General features: G+C 41.5%; 1 protein-coding gene across 1 annotated transcript in view; it reads left to right on the top strand.

Moving 5' to 3' along the window:
- The window catches only part of UBE2A (ubiquitin conjugating enzyme E2 A), a 40,168-nt gene extending 25,751 nt beyond the window's left edge, over positions 1-14,417 (top strand). Inside the window, exons 4-6 of the mRNA XM_089684905.1 lie at positions 8,804-8,893; positions 12,946-13,034; positions 13,128-14,417. Coding sequence (XP_089541031.1) covers positions 8,804-8,893; positions 12,946-13,034; positions 13,128-13,256 — 308 coding nt within the window. The 3' untranslated portion in view covers positions 13,257-14,417. The remainder of the gene's footprint in view (positions 1-8,803; positions 8,894-12,945; positions 13,035-13,127) is intronic.
- The last annotated feature ends 13,541 nt before the right edge of the window (positions 14,418-27,958 follow it).

The following is a 27,958-nucleotide window of genomic DNA, read 5'->3' as shown; positions in this document are numbered from 1 at the left end:
ATTCTTTCCAGTGAGGCAGTCCTTCTTTTTTGTATTGCTATAGTAACCTTCGATTGTATTACTCACTTGGGAGGTCTGCATATTGACATCTAACCATCGCTTAGATTCCTCCTGCTAGTTTATAGCTGTTGTGGATAATATAACCTACCTTGTAAAGAGCTTTTTAATAGTACTAGAATTCCCTAAGAATTATGTCTTTCTGTCTATCTGTGTCTATCAGATTCAGGCAGAATCTGAAATTTGTTTTAACTAAGCACTGCTATTACTTTATTATACAGGATTTATATAGCACCAACAGTTTGCTCAGCGCTTTACAAAATAAAGGGAGACCATACTGTTCAATACAAGGGGGTTAGATTGTAAGCTTCAAGGAGCAGAACCCTCCTAAGAGGAAGGGACTGGTGGTACAAAAGGTAATTAACTGTGGGGGATGGACTGGTAGAATGAATAGAAGATTCCTTTATTAGCTGAAGGCAGGATAGGCTTTCCTGAAGAGAGGTTTTCAGAGATCGCCTAAGAGTCGGCGATAGTCTGATAGATTGAGAGTTACAGAGGATGGAGGTGGCTCTGGAGAAGTCCTGGAGATGAGTATGGGAGGAGGAGACAAGGGATCTAGAGAGCAGGATGTCGAGGGAGGAGCGGAGAGGACAGTTTGGGTGATATTGCATTATCTCAAAGGTAAAATGTCATGTCTTCTCTGTAAATACACATTGAGCTATTGTAGTCTTAGCATACTGTGAATCTGTGCTTTGTCCATGTTCTCTGTTGCTTCATTCAGTTGGTGGCATTAAAAGAAATCTATGCAATGAGCTACTGTGACAGCACTGATTAACATTCTTTTTGTATACCTGGACATATCTGGTATTTCCTTCAGTTCATGGCACTGTGGCAGGTAAGTGAAGGAGCTGTAGTTAACGCAAACCTATTGCTTTGCTCTAAATTGGTGGTCTCCAAACTGCGGCCCTTTTTCTTGCTTATTTCCGGCTCTTGGAGCACTATTCCACCAAATGATATGAGGCACTATTCCTCCTATTGATGCCAACAGTGGGGCATAAGTCCTGCCATTGACACTAGTGATGGGGCACTATTCCTCCCACTGATACCAATGATAAGGTACTATTCCTCCTACCAATGATGGTGCATTATTCCTCCCACTGATACCAATGATGGGATACTATTCCTCCTACCAATACCAATGATGGTGCATTATTCCTCCTACCAATACCAATGATGGTGCATTATTCCTCCCACTGACACCAATGATGGGACACTATTCCTCCCACTGACACCAATGATGGGACACTATTCCTCCCACTGACACCAATGATGGGACACTATTCCTCCCACTGACACCAATGATGGGACACTATTCCTCCCACTGACACCAATGATGGGACACTATTCCTCCCACTGACACCAATGATGGGACACTATTCCTCCCACTGACACCAATGATGGGGCACTATTCCCCCCACTGACACCAATGATGGGGCACTATTCCCCCCACTGACACCAATGATGGGGCACTATTCCCCCCACTGACACCAATGATGGGGCACTATTCCTCCCACTGATACTAATGATGGGGCACTATTCGTCCTGTCAATACCAATGATGCGGCATTATTATTATTATTATTATTATTATTATACAGTATTTATATAGCGCCAAAGGGTATGCTCAGCGCTGTACAATAGCATGGGGGACAGAACATGAAACAAGACAGTAACAATACAATACACGAGGGGTTCGAGGGCCCTGCTCTTTCGAGCTTACAATCTAGGAGGGAGGGGAAAGTGGTACAGGAGGAAATTATCACACGCACACTCTCGTGCTCTCTCTGATACAGTACTATTCCTCCTACCAATATCAATGATGGGGCACTATTCCTCTTCCTACTGGAATAGTACTCCATACTGACCACCAGCCCTGAGGCAATGTTTATTCTCATTGATGCTTGGCCTAGGTTTTCTACCCCGACTGGCCACAGTCTGCCTTCTATAGTCTGATGGACAATAAACTGGCCCTTTTTGTTTGAAAATATTGACACCCTGCTCTAAATGTTTACCTGTTTGCTGCTGCTATAAGTATTACAGCAAAGATATATAGATATATAGATAGATAGATATATAGAGAGAGAGAGAGAGAGAGATATGCGAAGGATAAAAACATGCTCATGCCACCAATTTTGAAATAAAAATTGTAAAAATGAATTTATTATAGAAACTACACCCACCCTAACCCATTAAGTTAAAGACAAAACTCCAGTTATTCACTGGCCCTATGTGGTGGGCCAACCTATAATAAAAGAAGTATAATCTAAACCTCAAAGTACAAAATCACAGCAGTGGTACCTGGTAAATATAATCGCCACTGAGGACATGGGTCTAACAATTGTAAAGCGTATATGCGGTAATGCATAATGCACTATTCAAACACCTTCTTTTGTACTAGCATATTGTGCAGTTTTGGATTTGATATCGAGTATTTTTTGTTTTTAACCATATGAGAATTATTTTGGTATGAACCCTTTTTTTTTTTTTTTTTTTTTTTTTTTTTTTTTCTGTGGTATGTTTTTTCTCTGTACACTTTCCTGTCTACATTAGTGGAGATAAACTGTACATCCCAGCAGATATTAAAGCTGAACTGACTGCATAGGTCTCAGAGGATTCTTGTCATAATGTGCAAGTATGCACATGTATTTGCACATTATGGCAACCATGGTAGCAAAAGCATCCTATTCCAGCAACGCAATGATTGTGATCTATGTTAACACTTTATCGCCAATACTGACAACTTCGTCTAGCCGTCGTTTGGGTCCAGAGTCTTCATCCACATTGATTGGCAGGCCTGGGATGACGTACAGGAACAAACTGCCCCCCCCCCCCCCGCCTTAGAGCAATTCATATGTGCCCCCTCCCTTTTCCTTCCTCTAGTCTATATCCTTGATCAGCTCCCTCTGTGCCTCCTCTCCTCTTGACCTCCAGTCCATGATCAGGTCCTTATCTGCTTCCAATCCCATAACGACTGTGCCTGGTATTAATATAGAGCAGAAACAGCAGTCAACTTTCTCTGCCTCCTGATATGCTCAGACATAGTTAAACTGTTCTCCCTATGGTACATGGACAGCTCACACTCTTGTCTCCTTAGCTCATGATGAGATGCTATTGCCTGCATCTAAACTGCAACTAAAATATTGCTTTGCACAATATTGTACATAATATCCCTAACCAAAACCATTCAGCTGAAAGTCCACATTTTAGACCATGCTTCATGTACACCCATATTTAGGCCTCATTCACACAGGGAGCTTAATGCCTGTGCAGGGCAGTATTTTACTGACATGGGGATGCACAGGTGCTGGGTGCATCTTTGTGCCAGTAGTCCTATAGCTGTTGGGACACAGCAGCCATATGGACACAACTACTGCTTCCAATGTGACATCCATGTGGGTGCACAACCCCAATTGCACCTAGGGTGTGTTTTGGGGATATGTACTCATGCTGCTAGTGTCCCACTAGACAGGAATGTGACTGCCCACACTGGGATGCACAAGGCACTTCTGTGTTCCTGTGAGGGTAAACACAGCCCTGCACGGGCACAGATAAAATCGCCCTATTGTGAACAAGACCTTGGAGATGAACATGAAACATGGTTGCATACACTGTAATGGAACCGACCCAGACTGGGCTTGAATACTTCCGTTAGAATACCGCTTCCCTGTCTGAACACAGACAACAGACACCACAGCTGACCATACAAGACTAGACAACACCAGTCTGTCTGAACATGGTATTCTTTATTTTAAACTCAGATGGGCTTTTTATACAATACACACAGACTGATCACATGATCATATGCAAACTCAGCTATATACAGAAATAGACGTCACACTCTGAACGGTAAGTTAATTAGGTTAGCTAGCTGGGTGACCAAAACAAAAGGTGAATGGGAATTCATACCTAGACAATGGTTTGATGAATTGGGATCTCACTAAAGAGCAGATGGTCCAGCTCCTACACTGGAGTAGAGGAGAGGCCAGCGTGATCAGCTCTTTCAATTCACATGTCTAATTCAGATTCAACAACCAGGAATAGTCTTCATATGGCTGATAAATATTACTGTCCCATCTGAAGTAATTCCAACCGCATTCTCAGTGTCCATTAGTCACTGTGCCACTAAGAGACACAGGGTGACTTGCACATAAGAGGGATATGAGGAGCTGAGACAGGGGTCTCCCAACCTCTGCAAAGTAAGCTGGGTTCCATGAGCCCCCACCCAAAGTGACTCCCGTCACATACACCATACCTCAAACGTTAGTCATCTTGAAATATTTTCATTTCTCAACTGTTATAGGCCAGGGGTCTCCAGACTTTATAAACAAAGGGCCAGTTCACTGTCCTTCAAACTTTAGGGGGGCCGGACTAGGGCCGGTGAGAGTAAACGATGCCTTATCTTTGGTGTCAGTGGAAGGACTAGTGCCTTGGTGTCAGTGGAAGGAATAATACCCCATCATTGGAGTTAGTGGGAGGAATAGTGTCCCATCATTGGTATTAGAAAAAGGAATAGTGTCCCATCGTTTGGTATCAGTGGGAGGAATATTGCCCCATCACTGGTGTCAGTGGGAGAAATAGTGCCCCATTGTTGGTATCAGCGGAAGGAATCCTATCGCATTGTTGGTGCCAGTGGGAGGAATTGTACCCTTTCTTTGTCAGTGGGAGGAATTGTACCCTTTCTTTGTCAGTGGGAGGAATTGTGCTCTTTCTTTGTCAGTGGGAGGAATTGTGCTCTTTTTTTTGATATCAGTGGGAGGAATAGTGTCCCATCGTTGGTATCCATGTGGGAGGAAACGTTTCCCATCATTGGTGTCAGTGGGAGGCATAGAGCCCCAAGGGCTGGACAAATGCAAGTAAAGGGCCACAGTTTGGAGACCACTGTTATAGGCCATGTTGCCACAGCCATATTTGAATTCTTCAAATATACAGTATCTTACAAAAATGTGAGGGGTGTACTCCCTTCTGTAAGTATTTGATTCTATCTTTTCATGTGACAACACTGAAGAAATGACACTTTGCTACAATGTAAAGTAGTGAGTGTACAGCTTGTATAACAGTGTAAATTTGCTGTCCCCTCAAAATGACTCAACACACAGCCATTAATGTCTAAACTGCTGGCAACAAAAGTGAGTGCACCCCCCCCCTAAGTGAAAATGTCCAAATTGGGCCCAAAGTGTCAATATTTTATGTGGCCACCATTTTTGACCAGTCCTAAACCCTATTGAGCATCTGTGGGGCATCCTCAAATGGAAGGTGAAGGAGTGCAAGGTCTCTAACATCCACCAGCTCCGTGATGTCATCATGGAGGAGAGAGAGGACTGCAGCGGCAACCTGTGAAGCTCTGGTGAACTCCATGCCCAAGAGGATTAAGGCAGTGCTGGAAAATGGCAGCCACACAATAATGACACTTTGGGCCCAATTTGGACATTTACACTTAGGGGTGTACTCACTTTTGTTGCCAGCGGTTTAGACATTAATGGCTGTGTGTTGAGTTATTTGGAGGGGACAACAAATTTACACTGTTATACAAGCTGTACACTCACTACTTTACATTGTAGCAAAGTGTCATTTCTTCAGTGTTGTCACGTGAAAAGATAGAATAAAATATTTACACAAATGTGAGGGGTGGACTCACTTCTGGGAGATGCTGTAGCTTTAGCAGATTTATTCAGAAAAAGTGCCAGTGAGCAGTGTGCCATGTATAAAATGCAGTACTCATTGCTGTACTCATAGCAACCATTAACGCTCTATCTCCAGCATAGTGCATGCCGTATTGTTCATTAAATCTTTAGGATAAGTCAAGTATCTATACACTCACTGATGGTTCAGATGTATTTTAAGGCCCAAATATTTTTTTTCATTTCAAATTGTGTGTGTGTGTGTGTGTGTGTGTGTGTTTCTGCATAGCATGGGTTGTTAGTGCCTGGTTCAAAGCAAGTAATATGCACCCCCTTATTTACAGCAGAGCGGCCAGCCAATAACGCTGTTACATCACGGTTATAGGCTTTCCGGAAGGGGGGGTGGATGAGAAGTCAGGACTGACATATTACCCACATTTTACACCGGGAGATCCTCTAAAATGACACCCATATAATGCTTTCAGATGCCTGTAATGTACCCAGATCCCATCAGCATGGTTCCCTGATCACTACATCAGCCGTGGTGAGGGAGTCTGTATCTTGTCATGTCATCTAATATCCCTGCGTCGTCTCACCTTCCTGTTGTCCCCTGGATCCATCACCAGCTGCATGTAGCTAGGCAAAATCAGAACCCGGGACCCTGATTGGCTCTGCCATTAGTTCACAGGTCGGGTGCTGCCTCCTCTGCTCTTCTCACTCTCACCAGCAGTCCCCTGCTTGTCCTTCCTTAATGGACTCCCCTTACCCTCCCGCCAGGCCCCACTCCAACCATATTCTTGTCTGAATGTGTCTGGGTTTCAGGCAGACACATTATTCAGATCAACCGTGAATGAGCTGACAAAACCACGTGCCAGGACGCAATTTCTAGTTTCCATGGGGACCTGGCGCCTGGAATTTGTTGAGCTCTGGAGTAGGGTTTAACCACTTGCCTACAGGGCACTTATACCCCCTTCCTGCCCAAGCCAATTTCCATTTTTCAGTGCTGTTGAACTTTGAATGACAATTGCGTGGTCATGCAACACCGTACCCATATGAAATTTTTATCTTTTTTTTTTTTTTTTTTGTGACCGCTTTATTTTGGTGGTATTTAATCACCTCTGGGGTTTTTTTTTTTGTTTGTTTTTTTTTTTTTCTTAAACCAAAAACCACTGAAAAATTTTGAAAGAAAAAAAAAACCTTTTTTCTTAGTTTTTTGTTATAAAATTTTGTAAAGTGTTTGTTTTGTTTTTTTTCTCCACTGATGTGCGCTAATGAGGCTGCTGTGATAGGCACTGATGGGCATTGACAGGCATCACTGATGGGCACTGAAAGGCAGCACTCATATATGCCACTGATAGGCGGCTCTGCACACTGAGAGGCTGCACTAACTGGCACTGATAGGTGGCACTGATGGGTGACACTGAAAGGCAGCTTCGATCCACACTGATATGTGGCATTGATGTGGCAATGATGGACACTGGCAGGTGGCACTGCTGGGGCTACACAGATCATCAGGGCACACTGATCATCAGTGCTCTGATGATCTGTGTACATGTCCCCTCCAAGGAATGCCAATTACCGTCTCTCCTCTCCTCTCTTCTCTTCACGATCTGTCAGCGTGACAGCTCGTGGGGAGAGAAATGCAGATAACCGTCGATCGCCGCGCATGCGCGGTGAGAATGGAAGGACGTCATATGACGTCCTTCCAGAACGAGAGAGCCACCTTGCGTCCATCATTTTACTATATGGCGGGCGGGAGGTGGTTAAAGGATAAGCTCACTTTTTGGACAAAAATAAATGCACTTTTTTTGGAGGTAAAAAAAGCAAGCAGATATACTGAGGGGAAGCTTCAATGGACTACCACGGTGCTCCACAGCGCCATGGTAGTTCATTGAAAACTACAAGCCCGCAGCCACTAAGGCTGTCGGGACTTGTAGGCACTCACTCCCAGAACACTGAGAATGAGTGATACGGCCGTGTGTATGGAGCCCCTCATGGTCCCGCTGTTTTCAAATCTGACCGTACGGAGAAACTTCTCCCCATACTATCTGTTATGGGGGGGGTTGCGGGCGTGTCTGTGGCTATGGGAACATGTTACATGTTCCACCCTAAAAACGGGTCCTTTATCCTAAAGCCAAACAAGGAGGGAAAGAAAATTGTCTCCAAAGTGAGAGGGAGATGGGAAATTCCCTCAGAGTCCCCACTGGGAAATCCATGTTCTTATTCAACCTCGAATCATACTTGAGGAGCTGCCTGCACCTTTTTAGTTTTGTACTGAAAACCAGAAGAATACGTCTATGCATGGTTTCAGGAAAGGAAATAAACTTATTCTAGATTGTCCTTTTTGAGTCTGTGTGTGTGTGTATAACTATATAAACAGAGTAGGACAAAGTCAGTGTGAGCATACAATTCAGAGAGAGATCTCAGTGTACTGTGCCTTCCAACAATGGTTTAGGACACATTTTTATAATTCTATTACTTCTGCAGCCTAGTGTGCATACATGAAGGGCTTACATATGAGTCACAAACCCAACAAGCTAAGTATTATTGGTCTAGGGCAGTGGTCTCCAAACGTCAGCCTAGGGGCCAGATGTGGCACTTTGCTTGCTTTTATCTGGCCCTTGAGGCACCTTTCCTCCCACTGATAGACTGTTCTGCCAACTGACAACGTTGGGGCATCATTGCTTCCACTAGAACCAACAGTGGGGCACTATTCCTTCCCCTCATACCAACTGTTGCGATGCTTACACTCACTGATCCAGGAAAATATTCCAATCCTGCTGGCCACAATCTGGCCCTTCTAAAGTCGTCTGAAGGACTTTTTTTTTTTTTTTTTTTCTTAAAGTTTGGAGACCTCTGGTCTAAGGCATTAACATCCGATAGATCAACAGAGCTACCTAAAGTATCAGGCTTTGTAATACTAACACTCTACCCTAAGCTGAGAGTAGAAACAGGAGCCACAAAAATATGAAGTTCACACGGAGTAGAAAAAAGGGGAAAGATGACATAAGTGGGGAAATAAAGATGAGAATAAGAAGAGGAAAAGGGGGGCATCTGGCTGGCCTATCAATGACCGTTGGAAGCAATAGCATTTGGATTTCATGTTTGTTTTTCTTTCTTTGTTCTTAGGCACGTTTAAACTCACAATAGAATTTACAGAAGAATATCCTAATAAACCACCTACAGTTCGATTTGTATCTAAAATGTTTCACCCCAATGGTAAGTAAAATATAACATTCAGCTGTGCAGTTGCACTGTGGCCATATCTTCAAATATTCTAGCTATATCTTATTTTTTTTTTTCCCCATGAAGAAAGTTTGAGAACAAGACCTGATTTTTGATGATGTGATTTTGTTTCTGGCATCTTACATTTGAATACTCTTTAATGTGGTACTGTCCCATAAATGTCCAAAACCATAATCGGTGAAAGTCTGACAGAAGAAAATACAGCCGGTTTTGCCACAATGGGGTTGATTTACTAAACCTGGTGAGAGTGCAAAGTCTGGTGCAGCTGTACATGGTAGCCAATTGGCTTCTAACTTCAGCTTGTTAAATTAGGCTTTGACAATAAAACCTGGAAGCTGATTGGTTTCTAAGCAGAGGTGCACTAGATTTGGTACTTTCCAGTTTTAGTAAATCTCCCCCATTGTCTCTTTCTAGTGCATGTAATGTCCAAAGAAAACTATATATCAAGCAGTGTATAAATGCAGAATTTCTTCTAAAAATACCATTTACTTCCCCTTTAATGCTAATATAAATATGAAAGTAAATATCCAGGATTTTGATAAATTGTTTTTACTTGAACCATAATCTATTTTTATTTTCTTTTTATGTAGAATAGGAGCCATTTTAGATAACATGATCCTCATAACAATTGGTAGCATGTATAGTTTAAAATTAAGAGTAGAATTTCTATGACAGTGAATAGTCAGACTGTGTTAAAACAATCTACTAAGACCACATTTATGTTGGCACTGTCACACCTGCATTGTTGGGACATTTCTAAACAGGGAATAAAGTAAGTATTGAACATGTCACCATTTTTCCAGGTAAATATATTTCTAAAGGTGCTATTGACATGAAATGTTCACCAAAAACAAGTTAAGAAATTAAGTTATGTGTAATAAAATGGAAAGACACAGGGAAAAAGTATTGAACACATGAAGAAAGGGAAGTACAAAAAAGCATGGAAAGCCAGGACACCAGCTGAAATCTATCAGTAACAGGGGAGGACTGACAACTCATGGGGATCATGGGGCCCCTGTGTCCTTGCCCAAACTCAAAAAAGCCTATGAAAAAGGTACCAGGGGCATCTCATGGAGTCCCCTACTGACCCCCTGGGCCCTCGGGCAGTGCCCGAGTTTCCAAATGGTCAGTCCGCCCCTGATCAGTAATTAGCAGTCCTGCCCCTTCATTATCAACTGATGGCCTATAAAAAGGTGTCTTATTACTAGGGTGTCGCACAAGAAATCTCTCACAATGGGTAAAAGCAAAGCGCTCTCTCAAGACCTTCGCAACATTATTGTTGCAAAGCATACTGATGGCATTGGTTACAGAAGGGTTTCTAAACTTCTGAATGTTCCAGTGAGCAGTGTTGGGACCATAATCTGGAAGTGAAAAGAACATGATTTCACCATAAATCGGCCACGAGCAGGTGCTCTTCACAAGATTTCTGACATAAGCCTTTTAAAGAATTCCTCCTCTGGACTGCACATTATCATTTCTACAAAATACTTTTGCAATACATCTTTTTTTTTTTTCCGAATGGCATAAAGTCATGACATGAGGAACGTCTCTTTAACAAGGACTTCCTTAACTATGGAATTCCACATGCAGAGCGTTGTTGGTCATTCTGGAATAATGTCGATGTTTATATATGGCCTATTAATATCCCCCAAATCCCAAAAAGGGGAGAATGTGAGATCTGTGGAGTGCAGTGTTTTTTTGTCATGCTTTTAAAGATGTTTTCATTAAAGGAGTCGTTCATGTGTTTTTTGACCACCAGCCTTATTTAATGTTTAGTATAATTTAATTAAAAACCTATTAGTCCTGGGTGAGTCCATAACTAATCATTTTAGTTTGGTTTACATTTGGATCCTTGATTGGGGACTCCTGGACCATTTATTGCTCTTAGACCTTGAGGCTTCTTTTTGGGAGGCATCAACATTTAGACCAGCCTGTGAAATATGGGGAGAATATAGTCTGGTCAGATGAGACCAAAATTGAACTCTTTAATGCAATAATACGTGACATGTTTGGAGGTCAAATGGCACTGCACATCACTCCAAAAACAACATAACAGTGAAGCGTGGAGGTGGGAAAATCATGATGCGGGGCTGTTTTTTCAGCATACGGTACTGACAAACTCAATGTCATTGAAGGAAGGATGAATGGAAAAATGTACCAAGACATTCTTGATAAAAATCTGCCATCTACCAGGATGATGAAGATGAAACGAGGGTGGACATTTCAGCAAGACAATGATCCCAAACACAAAGCCAAGGAAATGCTCAATTGGTTTCAAAGAAAATAAGGCTGCTAGAATGGTCCAGCCAATCATCTGACTTGAATCCAATAGAAAATCTATGGAAAGAACTAAGATCAGAGTTCATAGAAGAGGTCCATGGAACATTCAAGATTTGATGACTGTGTGGCAGAATGGGCCAAAATCACACCTGAGCAATGTATGTGACTAGTTTCTCTATACAGGGGGTGTCTTAAAGCTGTCATTACCAACAAAGGATTTTGTACGAAGTATTGAATAAATGTTGTTGGCATATTCAATACTTTTTTTTTCCCTACGTCCATTACATTTTATTACACATAACTTAAAGTGGTTGTAAACCTAAAAAACAAAAATCAATCTAATACAGTTGAATAGATTTTACCTTTTTTACTAAGCATTTGAGCTTAGTTTGGTATTTTGAAGCAATGCCCTTCTCCAGAAATCCTCTCTGCTCTTCTGAACAGAGTAAATCCAACACGCAGAAAAATGGTGTTGGCACTCCCCTTCTCCTGTGAGTGACGGGCTGTGCGGAAGACGAGGCCAGCATGAGCCTCCAGAAATAAATGCACATTTTTTTTTTTTTTGCAGGAAAAAATTACATGAACTTGCTTATTTTGGTTTCTTTGTATGTATGGACTGCATGGTTTGTTACCAACATGTGGTGAAAATTTCATGTCAATAGCACCTTAAGAAATATATTTACCCAGACAAATGGTGATGTGTTCAGAACTTATTCTACCTGCTGTAAATGCATGTGATGTAAAAAAAAAAAAAAAATGGAGCATGCTATGGGTGGTTTTTTTTTTCTTTTGTTTAACACTCATAAGAGCACTGCAATGATGTTAACTAGGCTAATAGAAATGCATTCATATTTCTTGTAATATGCACTTGTACTGCATTTAAAAACGTATTTGACTGCATCTGATGTAAGTGAGCCCTTAAAGGAATATCTAAATGCAGGGAAAGGGGATCAGGAAAGCAGAAACATTTTTAACTTTTTCTAACCCCAGGAGAGGTCATCTGGAAAGAATGAACACAGGAGTGCCAGTGTCTGATCGCTGAATAGAATAAAAGCTCTTTTTACTTGCCTAAGCTGAGGTCATGTCATACTTCAGCCCTGGGTCTTCTCTCCTGTTCTTTTAAAATCCATTGGGGTCCTTCTTCAGGTGTCCATGTTGCAGCCTGCTTGACACGGGCACTCCCTATTTGTTGTCCAGCGTTAGAATCATCTTATGATCTCAGAGGAGTGACGGTGTGAGGGAACTGTAGGAGACTGGTCTGCAAGAGACCATCTGCATCATTTGGGTTAGTGGTCCTCTGCGCAGGTGAGGGATCTGCATGGCAGACATAAGGGAGTAGAACGCGCTTGTTCATATTTTGCCCAGATTGGAGGTGTAACCTGTTCCCTCCAGCTGTACACTTTTATATGCAGCCTTTGGGTGGTCTTTGCCACTGATATGTGTGCGTAGAGAAGGTGGGGATGCACTCCCAGCCCAGTAAGTCAAATCTCATGGAAAGCTCCCGACGCACACTTTCAATTGGGAGCTTCCAGTTATGTAATCGCCATGACAGCTGTCATATGATCAGAATGCCCCTCTCCGCCTTCCAGAATTTAAATCCTATTAAAGAGATATGGAGTTGGGACAGGAAGGGGTTAAAGAGTGCCCATAAAGCAAAACTCATCGGAGTGCAGCTACTGTGTGAAAGAAAGTTACAGCGCAATGTTTTTTACTTTTTAAACATTTTTTTTTCTTTTGTTTTTTAGTGTATGCTGATGGCAGTATATGTTTGGACATTCTTCAGAATCGTTGGAGTCCAACTTATGACGTTTCTTCTATTTTAACCTCTATACAAGTAGGTTCAGTCAAAGCTAGTTGTGTTGATTTTACTGCTTGTCCTTTAGTGTCCAGTATGCAGCTTCTGATCTTTCTCTTCTTCTGTTTCCAGTCCCTGCTGGATGAACCAAATCCAAACAGTCCGGCAAATAGCCAGGCAGCACAGCTGTACCAGGAAAACAAGCGAGAATATGAGAAAAGAGTTTCTGCAATAGTGGAACAAAGCTGGCGTGACTGTTGACCCTTGCCCTTGTATATGAACACTGACCATGCGGAAAATTATATATATGAAGTGTTTGGGTGATCTTCCTCTTGCTAGAACCTTTACATTTACATCGACCGCAAATGGCTGTTGTGCTGTCGCCACCTTCCTTGGCCCCCAGCTGATGCTTGCCCCCACCTTTTGGACACCTGAAAGCATTTGTGTTGAAATCAAATGTACCATACGTGGGTTACTTGCAAAACCTTTTCCTTTATTTCCGTCTGTGGTCCACAATTGATTCACTGTTGTAGGTTATGAGAGTCATCTGCAGTCTGTTTGAAGAGCAATGGATAGGCAGGTTGTGTCCACACCAACATTCAAGGACATCAAGTTAGCAGTGCTGATGATCGGCATAGAAAATGTTTATTAGGTTTTATTTTGATTTCTTTTACAGGGTGTTTTTTTGCAGGTTAGGATGACAAAAAAAGCATTGTTCAGGTATAAAGTGGAATGCCACCTTTTTGGTCTTGGATAGCATGGGAAAGGATAGGAATCCCTCAGATTTGTATTGCTCTGTTGGACCCTGATAGTCACTCTTACTTTCTGTACCAATGCTGAGAGAGGGGGAGGTAAAATACAAAAATGTAGTGTCATTAGAACAGGAGATGTGTGGAAAATGTATACAGGAGACACGTTCTTGTCAGTTTTCAAAGGTGGTATTCCCTCTTGCTGTAGGAAGAATTTCTCTGGGACAGGAAGTGAGGGTGAAACTTCACAACGGGGACCCATACTAAAACCTGAGGGGTTCTAATCAGATGGGGTTTTGGTGTATTTATCAGACCAAAACAATCTGTGAGATGGTTCTACTCAAGTTTATTATAGTATGTTGAGGGCAAGAAGAATTATCATTTTAATGTACTGTACTCAAAGTTTTCACCTTAATTATGGGACACCTTTTTATTTCAGCCAATCATTAGACTAATACAAAAATGTTTTACTTTCAATTTATCTGACTGTGTTTTTTCTGTATAAACATAAAATCTGAATTGTGTGCTTTTTTTTTTTTTTCTTTAAGCCTCCTTTTTAAGTCCAATTTGGTTCCATCTGCATAGTTTATACTGACACTGCTTCATTTTTGTACAAGTAACCCATGTAAAACTGTACATCATCTAAACTTGTAAATAAAAAGAAAATAACCTATCTGTCTTTATGCAACATTATCACTTGGAAAATGGAAGCATGAAGTGTCACAGATGGTGTAGAACAATAGGTGCCAGTTTGGCCATGTTGCCAAGTGTGTGCCATATTAGACCCCTCCGCCCTTTTTCTAAGCGGTACAAATATACATGAAGGTTTGTGTTAAGGGTTATGAATATATAATCTGTCAAGTGCACAAAAGTAAATTTTCACTGAGGGACAAAAGGATTTTGAGGTTTTTTTTCTTAGTGAAAATGGTAATACAGGTGTATCCAAGTTTACAACAGCCTCGGTTTGCTTATTATTTTTTTCAAAATATGAAGTGTATGTCGGTGCCAATTGTTTAAATGCAATTGCTGTTTTGTTTTTTTTGTTTTTTTTTCCTTCACTATAGCTCACAGAATTAGCTGTCACTTTCCCCAGAGCTAAAGGATACTTTTTTTTCTTTTATCTCGGGAAACAAGCTAAAAAGAAACATTTTCTGTTAACTCAGGGAAATAAACTAAAAGGAAACTTTCTTTCTTTTAGCAGGGGGGGGGGGGGGGGGGGGAGGAGGAAACTTTCTTTTAGCTGGGGGGAAAGTGACAGCTGATTCTCTGAGCTATAGTGAAGAAAAAAAAAATCCAGTAATTACATTTAAAAAGCAGCACTGACCTATAGTGACAGTGACTTTTTTTTTAACTTAATCCATTCCAGAGATCAGAAAAAGTTTTCAATACATTCCTATGGGAAACTGCATTTCGGTTTATGAATTGTTAGCAATACGAAACGTCCCGGAGAACGCATTAAATTCGTAAACCAATGTACACCTGTACAAAGTTTAATGGTAAACTTACATTTGAAAAATGCTTACAGAAGTTGCAAAAGTTGTTGCCGTTTAAAGTGTTACTATACACACACAAGAGTAAAGCATGCTTGTTATACTCACTGTGGAACTTAACCTCTTCACGCCAGTAGCACACAAATGTGCGGTCTCCTGGCGTCTGGGCCTTAACACCGAGCGGCCGCACATTTGTGTGCAATTAACAAAAAACATATGTGCTGAGAGCGCGCACCCAGCACACATGTCCAGTACTCATGGAAAGGTCCCGGTCTGCTCTTTCGATCGGGACCTTTCCTGATCATGTGACCGCCGTGATGACGCGTCACGGCGGTCACATGATCCCTAAACCCCGCCCGTCCCAGCTCCTGAAACTCTTAAAGGGCCAGGAGGCGCTGGTGGAAAGGGGTTAAGAGGTTAATCCTCTTCATTGTGTAAAAAGGCTGTTTGATCCTGTTTTTTTCTGATCCTCCCTTCCTTTTACTGTCCCCAATCCATCTGCCATAGTACAGAGCAGCAGTGGCAAGTCTGCACATGCTCTGTTTGGTGTGTGTTGCTAGAGAGGTTGTTTTATTTTTTGTTTTTTTTCTTTGGGAGGGTGCATGTGATCAGCACTGTCCAGACAGAGGGGCAGGGGTCATGCAGCCTCATAGGACAGTCAGAATAGAATGAAAACTCCCACAAGTTTATCCAGTGTTCAATTGGACACTGATAGAAGTCACAAGACTGCTATATACTACTGATGAGAAAAGGTATTTAGCATTTTCTATTTACCAAAATAATTGCATTTCCATGTTCTGTGTACTGTGGGAGACTGGATATAGTGAATGCAGGGTACTGGGTTTAGTAACACTTATTTGTTTCCTGAATATTCATTCCCCACCAATTACTAGTTTATAGGATGGTAAAGGATAAATTCACTTTTTGGAACGTTTTTTTTTTGAAAGGTGATCCTTTTAAAGAGCAATATGTCAGCCATCACAACCATTTCTTTATTTACTGGTCTGACTAAAGTGAAACATATCTAGATATTTGAGCTCCAAAACATACTTTTTTTTTTTTTTTGTTTCAGTGCATTTTTTGCTGATGCATCTTCTTTTTAAAATAAAAATACGGTTGCTTTATTTCAGGTACTGATATAGTGCCGTCAATTTACACAGCGCTTTACATATATACATACAGTCAGGTCCATAAATATTTGGACATCGACACAATTCTAAAATTTTTGGCTCTATACACCACCACAACAGATATGAAATGAACAAGATGTGCTTTAACTGCAGACTGTCAGTTTTAATTTGAGGGTATTTACATCCAAATCAGGTGAACGGTGTAGGAAGTACAACAGTTTGCATATGTGCCTCCCACTTGTTAAGGGACCAAAAGTAATGGGACAGAATAATAATCATAAATCAAATTTTCACTTTTTAATACTTGGTTGTAAATCCTTTGCAGTCAATTACAGCCTGAAGTGTGGAACTCATAGACATCACCAGACGCTGGGTTTCATCCCTGGTGATGCTCTGCCAGGCCTCTACTGCAACTGTCTTCAGTTCCTGATTGTTCTTGGGGCATTTTCCCTTCAGTTTTTTCTTCAGCAAGTGAAATGCATGCTCAATCGGATTCCGGTCAGGTGATTGATTTGGCCATTGCATAACAGTCCACTTCTTTCCCTTAAAAAACTCTTTGGTTGCTTTTGCAGTCTGCTTTGGGTCATTGTCCATCTGCACTGTGAAGCGGCGTCCAATGAGTTCTGAAGCATTTGGCTGAATATGAGCAGATAATATTGCCCGACACACTTCACAATTCATCCTGTTGCTTTTGTCAGCAGTCACATCATCAATAAATACAAGAGAACCAGTTCCATTGGCAGCCATACATGCCCACGCCATGACACTACCACCACCATGCTTCACTGATGAGGTGGTATGCTTAGGATCATGAACAGTTCCTTTCCTTCTCCATACTCTTCTCTTCCCATCACTCTGGTACAAGTTGATCTTGGTCTCATCTGTCCATAGGATGTTGTTCCAGAACTGTGAAGGCTTTTTTAGATGTCATTTGACAAACTCTGATCTGGCCTTCCTGTTTTTGAGGCTCACCAATGGTTTACATCTTGTGGTGAACCCTCTGTATTCACTCTGGTGAAGTCTTCGCTTGATTGTTGACTTTGACACACATACACCTACCTCCTGGAGAGTGTTCTTGATCTGGCCAACTGTTGTGAAGGGTGGTTTCTTCACCAGGGAAAGAATTCTTCGGTCATCCACCACAGTTGTTTTCCGTAGTCTTCCGGGTCTTTTGGTGTTGCTGAGCTCACCGATGCAATCCTTCTTTTTAAGAATGTTCCAAACAGTTGTTTTGGCCACGCCTAATGTTTTTGCTATCTCTCTGATGGGTTTGTTTTGTTTTTTCAGCCTAATGATGGCTTGCTTCACTGATAGTGACAGCTCTTTGGATCTCATCTTGAGAGTTGACAGCAACAGATTCCAAATGCAAATAGCACACTTGAAATGAACTCTGGACCTTTTATCTGCTCATTGTAATTGGGATAATGAGGGGATAACACACACCTGGCCATGGAACAGCTGAGAAGCCAATTGTCCCATTACTTTTGGTCCCTTAAAAAGTGGGAGGCACATATGCAAACTGTTGTAATTCCTACACCGTTCACCTGATTTGGATGTAAATACCCTCAAATTAAAGCTGACAGTCTGCAGTTAAAGCACATCTTGTTTGTTTCATTTCAAATCCATTGTGGTGGTGTATAGAGCCAAAAATTTTAGAATTGTGTCGATGTCCCAATATTTATGGACCTGACTGTATATAGTATACAGACCGGCTCTGTGACTTCAGCCAACAGAATATTTTACCCTGCTGTTGGCTGAAACTGGGTCACTGGAGTGTAGAAGGAGTGTAAAAATAGGTGTACTCCTTTGACCCAACTTTGGCCATACTTCTCTTTTTTATATATTTATATATATTACAGTCACATCAGTCCCTAACCCTCAGGGGGTGTACAATCTAAGGGCCCTAGCTTACATTCATACATACACATACTAGGGACAATTTAGACAGGATCCAATTCACCTACCAGCATGTCTTTGGAGTGTGGGAGGAAGCCGGAGAACCTGGAGAAAACCCACGCAGGCACAGGGCGAACATGCAAACTCCAGGCAGGAGCTGCCGTGGCTGGGATTCGAACCAACGACCCTAGTACTGCCAGGCGGAAGTGCTAACCATTTAGCCACTGTGCTGCCCGCACTCATTTCTATTGCACATCAATTCACACTTGTTGGGCAATGCATCAAGAGAACAAAAGGAAATGTGCTTCCAGTCCTAAAGTAGAAGCATGGGATATCTAATAAATAAATTAACACACATCCCCACCCCTGTGTGGCTGCATCAGTCCCCTGCTGGTTCTAAGGCCAAGAAATGAGGATTTGTGTGATTGCTCAGTTCTCATGAGCAAAAACAGTCACCAACTCTGCACTCTGCCCCTCCAGTGCTAACTGGAGTGTTGGGTTGTGGAGGGGGTGGCTCAGGCTTTCAGTGTCAGGCATCTGGGAGGATCTTGACATTATTGTCTGGATCCCTGCAAAAACTGGACTGGCTCTGTGACTTTAGCCAACAGAATATTTTACCCTGTTGTTGGCTGAAACTGGGTCACTGGAGTGTAGAAGGAGTTTAAAAATAGGTGCACTCCTTTGACCCAACTTTGGCCATACTTCTCTTTTTATAGTACAATTCAAGACTGAGAAGACCTTTCCTGGGTTTTTTTTTTTTATTATAGGTGTCTTTTGAATAGATTTGCCTCAGTTTTGTGCCAGAACTAGTGACCAGGAAGCAAGGTAAAATCTCTCCAATGGGAATAGGAACCGTAAAATTCTTCTCAAACTGTTTTAAAAGAGCACTTTTACCTGGGTTTTCACATATTACTGTAGTTGGTATTACCAGGTAAGCTGGCATTTGTGCATATTTTTATTGGCAACCTTATCTCCTAAACGGTGCAAGACAGGTCAGTTGTGAATATCACTCTTTTAAAGGAGGACTCCAGCACCTGTACTTCTTTCTAGGCCCACTTTCTCTTCACGTGTGACAGTTATGAGTGCTGTTAGTAAAGCTGTGCGTTCACTGGGTAGCTCTTGCTCCTAGACCTGCTTCCTTGCTGACCTTCAATGTAATCTAAAGCAGGGCATAAGTTGATGGTATTTGTTTCTGCTATCGATGCTCTGGGTGGCAAGAAGAATGGAGTGCATCTAGGTACTGTCAAATGTGAGGAATAGTAAATAAATTGTGCTGTTATTACAGTATGCATGTGGGTATAGGATAGTATACAGTGTATCCGGAAAGTATTCACAGCACTTACCTTTTGCCACATTTTATGTTACAGCCTTATTCCAAAATGGATTAAATTCATTTTTTCCTCAACATTCTACAAACATTACCTCATAATGACAACGTGAAATAATTTCTTTTTTAAATCTTTACAATTTATTAAAAATAAAAAATGAAATAAACCACATGTACAGTGGGGATTGAAAGTTTGGGCACCCCAGCTAAAAATTTGTATTAATGTGCATAAAGAAGACAAGGAAAGATGGAAAAATCTCCAAAAGGCATCAAATTACAGATTAGACCAGGGGTGGGCAAACCTTTTGACTTGAGGGCCGCAATGGGTTCATATATTGGACCCAGGGGCCGGACCAAGAGTAGATGAATGATGTGTATGTGTCATCCATAGTAAGTATAGTAATATTCCCCCATAGTAATTCATCCCCCATATAGTAATTCATCCCCCATATAGTAATTCACCCCCATAGTAATTCATCCCCCATATAGTAATTCATCCCCCATAGTGTAATTCATCCCCCATATAGTAATTCATCCCCCATAGTAATTCATCCCCCATATAGTAATTCATCCCCCATATAGTAATTCACCCCCATAGTAATTCATTCCCCAGATTAAGTCCCCAAGTCCCCCCTGTGTCAATTCACTTACCTTTGCTCCACGCGTTCCTCTCGCCGTGTTCCCGCGCCGTTCCGCCGTAGCATGAAAATCTGTCTCCTGTGAGGATCTGTCCAACTCGACGTATCTGCGCATGTGCCAGTTTCAGGCATTAGCAGCCGATCAGCGATCTCCGGCACATGCGCAGATACGTCGAGGGGGACAGATCCTCATAGGAGACAGATTTTCATGCTACACCGGTCTTCAGGGCAGACTGTGAGAGGAGCCTAGCTCCGCGGGCCGAATTAAAAGGTCCGCCGGGCCGTAGTTTGCCCATTGCTGGATTAGACATTCTTATAATATGTCAACAAAAGTTAGATTTTATTTCCATCATTTACACTTTCAAAATAACAGAAAACAAAAAAATGGCATCTGCAAAAGTTTGGGCACCCTGCAGAGTTAATATCTTGTACTGCCCCCTTTGGCAAGTATCACAGCTTGTAAACGCTTTTTGTAGCCAGCCAAGAGTCTTTCAATTCTTGTTTGAGGTATCTTTGCCCATTCTTCCTTACAAAAGTCTTCCAGTTCTTTGAGATTTCTGGGCTGTCTGTCACGCACTGCTCTTTTAAGGTCTATCCATAGATTTTCAATTATGTTGAGGTCAGGAGATTGTGAAGGCCATGGCAAAACCTTCAGTTTACGCCTCTTGATGTAATCCCCCGTGGATTTCGAGGTGTGTTTAGGATCATTATCCATTTGTAGAAGCCATCCTCTCTTTAACTTCAGCTTTTTCACAGATGGCATCAAGTTACCATCCAAAATTTGCTGAAATTTTATTGAATTCATTTTTCTGTCTACTCGTGAGATGTTCCCTGTGCCACTGGCTGCAACACAACCCCAAAGCATGATTGATCCAACCCCATGCTTAACAGTTGGACAGAGGTTCTTTTCATTAAATTCTGTACCCCTTCTTCTCCAAATGTACCTTTGCTCATTCCGGCCAAAAAGTTCAATTTTAACCTCATCGGTCCACAGAACTTATAGACAAGCCTGATGTATTTTGGAAACATGTTCATTTGCAAAGTTCAAATGATGATTTTTGTGGTGAGGACGTAGAAGAGGTTTTCTTCTGATGACTCTTCCATGAAGACCATATTTATACAAGTATCTCTTTATGGTGGAATAGTGTACCACAACTCCAGTGTCTGCCAGATCTTTCTGGAGGGATCGTGCAGTCAAATGTGGGTTTTGAATTGTTTTTCTCACAATCCTGCAAGCTGTTCTGTCTGATATTTTTCTTGGTCTTCCAGATCTTGCTTTAACTTCCACTGTTCCTGATGACTGCCATTTCTTAATTACATTCCAAACAGAGGATATTGACATCTGAAAACGCTTTGCTATCTTCTTATAGCCTTCTCCAGCTTTGTGAGCGTCAACTATTTTCAGTTTCAGTTTTCTAGACAACTGCTTAGAAGAACCCATGGTGCTGATTGTTGGGGCAAGGTCAGATGAGTCTGGGCATTTAAAACCTTTGAGATTGACATCACCTGGTCTTCCCAGACGATGATTGAGAACAATCCATGACACTGGCAGGTCTCAGCTTGGCAAAGGGGGCAGTGCATGCTATAAATTCTGCAGGGTGCCCAAACTTTTGCAGATGCCATTTTTTGGTTTTCTGTTATTTTGAAAGTGTAAATGATGGAAATAAAATCTAACTTTTGTTGACATATTATAAGAATGTCTACTCTGTAATTTGATGCCTTTTGGAGATTTTTTCCATCTTTCCTTGGCTTCTTTATGCACATTAATACAAATTTTTAGCTGGGGTGCCCAAACTTTCAATCCCCACTGTACATAAATATTCACAGCCTTTCCTCAATATTTTGTTGAAGCACCTTTAGCACCAATTACAGCCAAGAGTCGTTTTGAGTATGAAGATACAAGCTTGGCGCACCTATTTTTAGGCAATTTCTCCCATTCTTCTTTGCAGTACCTCTCCAGCTCCATTAGGTTGGATGGGGAGCGTCGGTGCACAGCCATTTTCAGATCTCTCCAGATGTTCAAGTCTGGGCTCTGGCTGGGCCACTCCAGGACGTTCACAGAGTTGGCCCATAGCCACTCCTTTCGTTATGTGGGTTGTGTGCTTAGGGTCGTTGTCCTGTTGAAAGATGAACAGTCACCCAAGTCTAAGGTCCAGAGCGCTCTGGAACAGGTTTTCATCAAGGATGTCTGTACATTTCTGCATTCATCTTTCCTTCGATCCTGACTAGTCTTCCAGTTCCTGTCACTGAAAAACATCCCCACAGTATGATACTACCACCACCATGCTTCACTGTAGGGGTGGTATTGGCCAAGTGGTGAGCGGTGCCCGGTTTCCTCCAGATGAGACGCTTGGCATTCAGGCCAGAGTTCAATCTTTGTGTAATCAGAGCAGAGGGTTCTGTTTCTCATGGTCTGAGAGTCCCTCAGGTGCCTTTTGGCAAACACTGATAAATTAGAAAAGGGTAGGGGCTCAAAAATATACTATATCGCTGAATGTATAGTTTCTGCCCAGTAACCAAAAAACACGCATACAAAAAAAGAACCGTGAAAAGAGATTCACAAAAAAAGTGGTTACATTATAGACAGAATGCCATACTCAAAGTAGTTCCAAAAATTATGCTTTATTACACAATATAAATGTGGACAATTAAGGTAAATTCCCTGATTCACCATCACCTCAGTATGAGATAATACAAGCACAGACCTAAAATCACATAAAAACAACATCAAGACCGGTCTTAGTAGTAATGTGCTGCATATATAGTGACAAATACCTGTCTAATACATTTGCAGCACCAACACATTGGTTACACCACCAGGTAGGGAGTGTATCAAAAAATTGTACCATATAGGTATAACATACTTGGTACTGATGAAGCCGAGTGAGATACGCTCATCGGTGAAACGCGTTGACGTCATATGTCAGACACGTCACTTTGGCGCCATACATGCTGACTACGAGGGGTGCAAGGCTGCACAGGCACCAAGGGGGGAGTGGAGCCCGCCGTATAATAGTCCCGATAGTGGTGGCTGCCTCCGGGACTCCGCCTGGTAATGCAGAGGAAGGAAACTCTGAAAGAGTATCACTTATGGCTTGGGTGGTGAGTGAACCGTTACACAGCAAAACGGAATAAGGCGCTTGTCCGCCATTGCATATATTTACCACCAGGAATACAGTACATATTGACTGTCCATTTGTCACCTATTTGTTACAGGATGGGGACAGTATGTTTCACTATTTAGGTGCAAGGCACCCTACATTTATTACAAGACACGGAGGACCCAGCAGTTTTTATTATTTCATCAAAATTAAGGTGGTTAATAGTCCGCATGTCACGGTAAAGAAACTCCTTGGAACATTAAGGAATTCAACGGTGATTCTTCCATTACTTACTCTGTATCCATACAATATGGACATGTCCACTGTGATTCTACATATTTTCACCACCTACTCTTGCCTTAAACAATCATCTTTGCAATACCTTATCTGGTTATTATAGAGGCATCCGCATCCCAATATGTGTTTACAAGTTTTCACCCACATTGCCTGCAAGGTTTATGGGTAATAATGTTTTTGCCATTTGGTGCCTGTTATCAGCCATAATTGCCAAGTATGTTATACCTATATGGTACAATTTTTTGATACACCCCCTACCTGGTTGTGTAACCAATGTGTTGGTGCTGCAAATGTATTAGACAGGTATTTGTCACTATGTCTGCAGCACATTACTACTAAGACCGGTATTGATGTTGCTTTTATGTGATTTTAGGTCTGTCCTTGTATTATCTCATACTGAGGTGATGGTGAATCAGGGTATTTACCTTAATTGTCCACATTTATATTGTGTAATAAAGCATAATTTTGTAACTACTTTGAGTATCGCATTCTGTCCATAATGTGACCACTTTTTTGTGAATCTCTTTTCACGGTTCTTTTTTTGTACGCTTTTTAGCAAACTCCTGGCAGGCTGCCATTTGCCTTTTACTGAGGAGTGGCTTCCGTCTGGCCACTCTACCATACAGGCCTGATTGGTGGAGTGCTGCAGAGATGGTTGTTTTTCTGAAAGGTTCTCCTGTCTCTACAGAGAAACGCTGGAGCTCTTTCAGAGTGACCATCGGGTGCTTGGTTACTTCCCTGGCTAAGGCCCTTCTCCCTTGATTGCTCATTTTGGCCGGGTGGCCCGCTCTGGGAAGATTCCTGGTGATTCCAAACTTCTTCCATTTACAGATGATGGAGGCCACTGTGCTCATTGGGACCTTCAATCTGTGTCTTGATACAATCCTGTCTCGGAGGTCTACGGACAATTCTTTGGACTTCATGGCTTGGTTTGTGCTCTGACATGCACTGTTAACTGTGGGACCTTATATAGACAGGTTTACCCCTTTCTTAATCATGTCCACTCAACTGAATCAAGTTGTGGAAACATCTCAAGGATGAACAGTGAGAACGGGATGCACCAGCGCTCAATTTTGAATGTCATGGCAAAGGTTGTGAATACTGGTATACATGTGGGTTTTTTTTTTTTTTTTTTTAATAAAGTGCAAAGATTTCAAAACAAACTTCTTTTACATTGTCATTATGGGGTATTGTTTGTAGAATGTTGAGGGAAAAAATAAATTTAATCCAATTTGGAATAAGGCTGTAACATAACAAAATGTGGCAAAAGTTAAGTGCTATGAATACTTTCTGGACTCACTGTATATGCAGGTTTTGTGTGTGTGGTTTTTGTTTTTTTACAACCTGACTGTGTAAGCATGTACAGATATGCAATTGAATCGGTGGTTAAACCTGTATGCAAATAAATTCATGCCGTTTTTATCTAGTGAGCAACAGTAACCTTTAAAGTTATCAATCTTTATAGGCCAGCTAAGAGCTGGTACAGCAAATCTGGATGGATGCATGAGAATGTTATGGTCATATACCATCTTGTGTACTTTATTGCTGCAGTAACTCCCAATGTGTTGGTTGTGGCTCAGAGATTATGGACAATCAAGTGATTAGTTCAGGCCATAAAGTAACAGAATCTTCTGTAGCCACTTCAGGAACAACCAACAGTGTATTTCTAGTGTGGGGGGGGACCTCTTGCAAATATATTTTCATTATATTGTACAACTACATTTTTAAATGTGCTTTTAATCCACTCAAGCAGTTTGAACATGTTTTTGTTGAGAAAATTAGAAAACCTTCTGCAAGAGATTCAGGATATTTGTCTTGACACCCGAATTATATTTTGTGTTTTAGTAATAAGACCATGATGATCATTAGTGTCCTTCAGAGCACATCATTAAAGAAGAAAAATTACTTATTTACAAAATTGCATTCCAGAAACTAAGAAACTTTTTTTTATAAATCTTCGGTCCTGATTTTTATTTGTTGCTAAACCAAAAAAAATAAAAACTGATTAAATACCATCAAAAGAAAGCTGTCTCAAAAAAACTGATTAAAAAAAAACAAATTTCAGAATTAATTTTGTATCTTCAGCATTAGTTTTCTATGTTTGGAATGGCATTAAATTGAATCCAAATTTCCAACTAATGAAATTTGTGCCCGAATTTCAATCCAGGATGAAATGAACCACACGTCTAATGGCTCTGACTGCAGAGACTTGAAGTGCACTCCTGTGCCTTCCCTACAGATTTTATGGTTGATATACCTGCAGCTATAGTAGCTTCTGAGCCATCAGTTGCAGTAGCTTTATCTAAATTCAGAGTGTCTCTCGGCTGCGCCTGATGCAGTTATCCTCAAGGAGTTAGTCTCCTGCTATTACTCCGGAATTAAAAAGTCTGTTTCAATGCTTAGGCTCCATGCACACTGGGCATTTTAATAATGATGGTAATGTTAGCTGTGTAAAGTCATGTTAAAAAGGTAAGGTTTTTTTTTAGCGCTTTTGCATTAACGTTTAGCCACGTTTGCATTTTTTTTTATATATATATATATATATATATATATAAAAAAAAAACAAGTCCAGAAATGCTGGTTTGCCGCGTTCTTCAGAGTGTTTTTACAGCTAAAAATCTCGTCTGGAAACCCACTAGTCCTGGGTTTTTTTTGCCCCTGCCAAAAATCGCTGATTACAGTCTATGTGTGCATGGACACATAGGATAACATGTTGGGGAGTTTACTGGCTGCAGAAAAACGCCAAAAGCAGCAGCTGTAAAAATGTCCAGTGTGCATGAGGACTTATAGATGAGGTACACACTGCTCTGCAACTAGAGGATCAGCCTGTTCTTCTGATGCTGGTCTTTTGATGCTCTTGCAGCTGCAAGGACCTTTACATTGTTCCCACTTTTAAAGGTCCTCCTCCCATTGGGGATTGGTGGCTCTGACATGCCCCTGCCACCCCCCATACACTTAGGAGTCTGTTTACTATTGTTATGGATTTTTCTGGTTGAGACACAAAAAAAAACAAAACTGCATAGGGAGGAACAGGTTCACAGGATGCAATCTCTATGTTTGAAATATCTATCATCTAACAAAATGTATTATTACATTTTATACAGAAGATAAGGGGTTGGTGTGAGAGGTTATTAAAAACTAGCAAATAGGCTGATGACATGAAATGTGCCATAATTCTAAGTCCAGAAAAGGAGCTGTGCCCATTCTATGTCACCCTCTGTGAACAGCTCTCTTTTGAACACGAACGGGTATTCTGGACTTTGACCTGGTCATGCCGTATCTTTGCAATGCTATGGGTTGTATACAATTTTAACGTTTGGATAAAACGATTATATGCCTCTATTCTCACAAACCCAAGAAAAAGAAACCATTTTTATTTTAAAGGGTATCCTCATTTCAGGATTTTCTTGCAATTACTGCTGTGAATCCAGGTGGGATTTCCTTCCAACTTGATAGCAGAACCTGTTGTCAGAACCACCCAACGTGGTCCATCAAATTTTGGCTCTAGAAGCTTTCTGTGGTGTTGCTTGACCACCACCCAGTCACTTGGTTGGATTCTGTGAACACCTGAAACAGAATCTAAGGTTGGGGATAGAATTGTAAAGACCTTCATGCACATTATTTAATGTTCTTTGCACAATCTGAGCATATTCTAACAGACTAGAGTGCAAAGGCTGCAAAGGTTGGGGGAAATATAGCACTGCTTTGGGTGGTCCTCTAAATCTCATAAGGTGACAGACCATGTGGGAGTATTGAAAGCCTACTGTATGTTAAGTGCTTCCATTACCTCTTTCATCACTTCTCCAGTAAAGTGGGTTCCTCTGTCACTCTCAATAGTGAACTCCCTATCTGCAAACTATTTAATTCAAACATTTCTTTGCTGTCGTTTTTGCATTTGCCTTAGCCACTGATCAGACTTCAGGTCACCCTGAAAACATGTCAACACGCACTTGAGCATGCTCATAGGTACATATTCTGGGGATCCGGATGTAGTTCATTTGAATAGGAGGGGTAAATCCGGCTTAAGAAAATACTTTTGGGAACCTGAACAGGCCTCCCTGTGTTGTGCAGAGGACAAGTGAGACGTGAAGCACAAAACCTGGCTGCAAATGCACTAAATCTAGGTGCTATCCAAAAGCAGACAGTAAATGCCACGATTGTGCCCTTGATGCAAGATGACTGATGCCATGTACCAGTTGTGATAAAACTGGGTACAAACGTCTGGATGGACACCACCTGTTCTCAGCGCTCCACAGGCTCCTTTTGGGTAGCATTAGATTTGATCCACTTCCCTCTCCTCATCAGGCGCCTGGTGAGGCAATTGAATTAAAAGCA

Source organism: Staurois parvus, unplaced genomic scaffold (assembly GCF_062004578.1).
Source record: "Staurois parvus isolate SC_StPar_1 unplaced genomic scaffold, SC_StPar_1.0 ptg000361l, whole genome shotgun sequence".
NCBI lineage: Eukaryota > Metazoa > Chordata > Amphibia > Anura > Ranidae > Staurois > Staurois parvus.
Note: the sequence above shows the minus strand (reverse complement) of the source record. Positions and strands in the feature narration are given on the sequence as shown.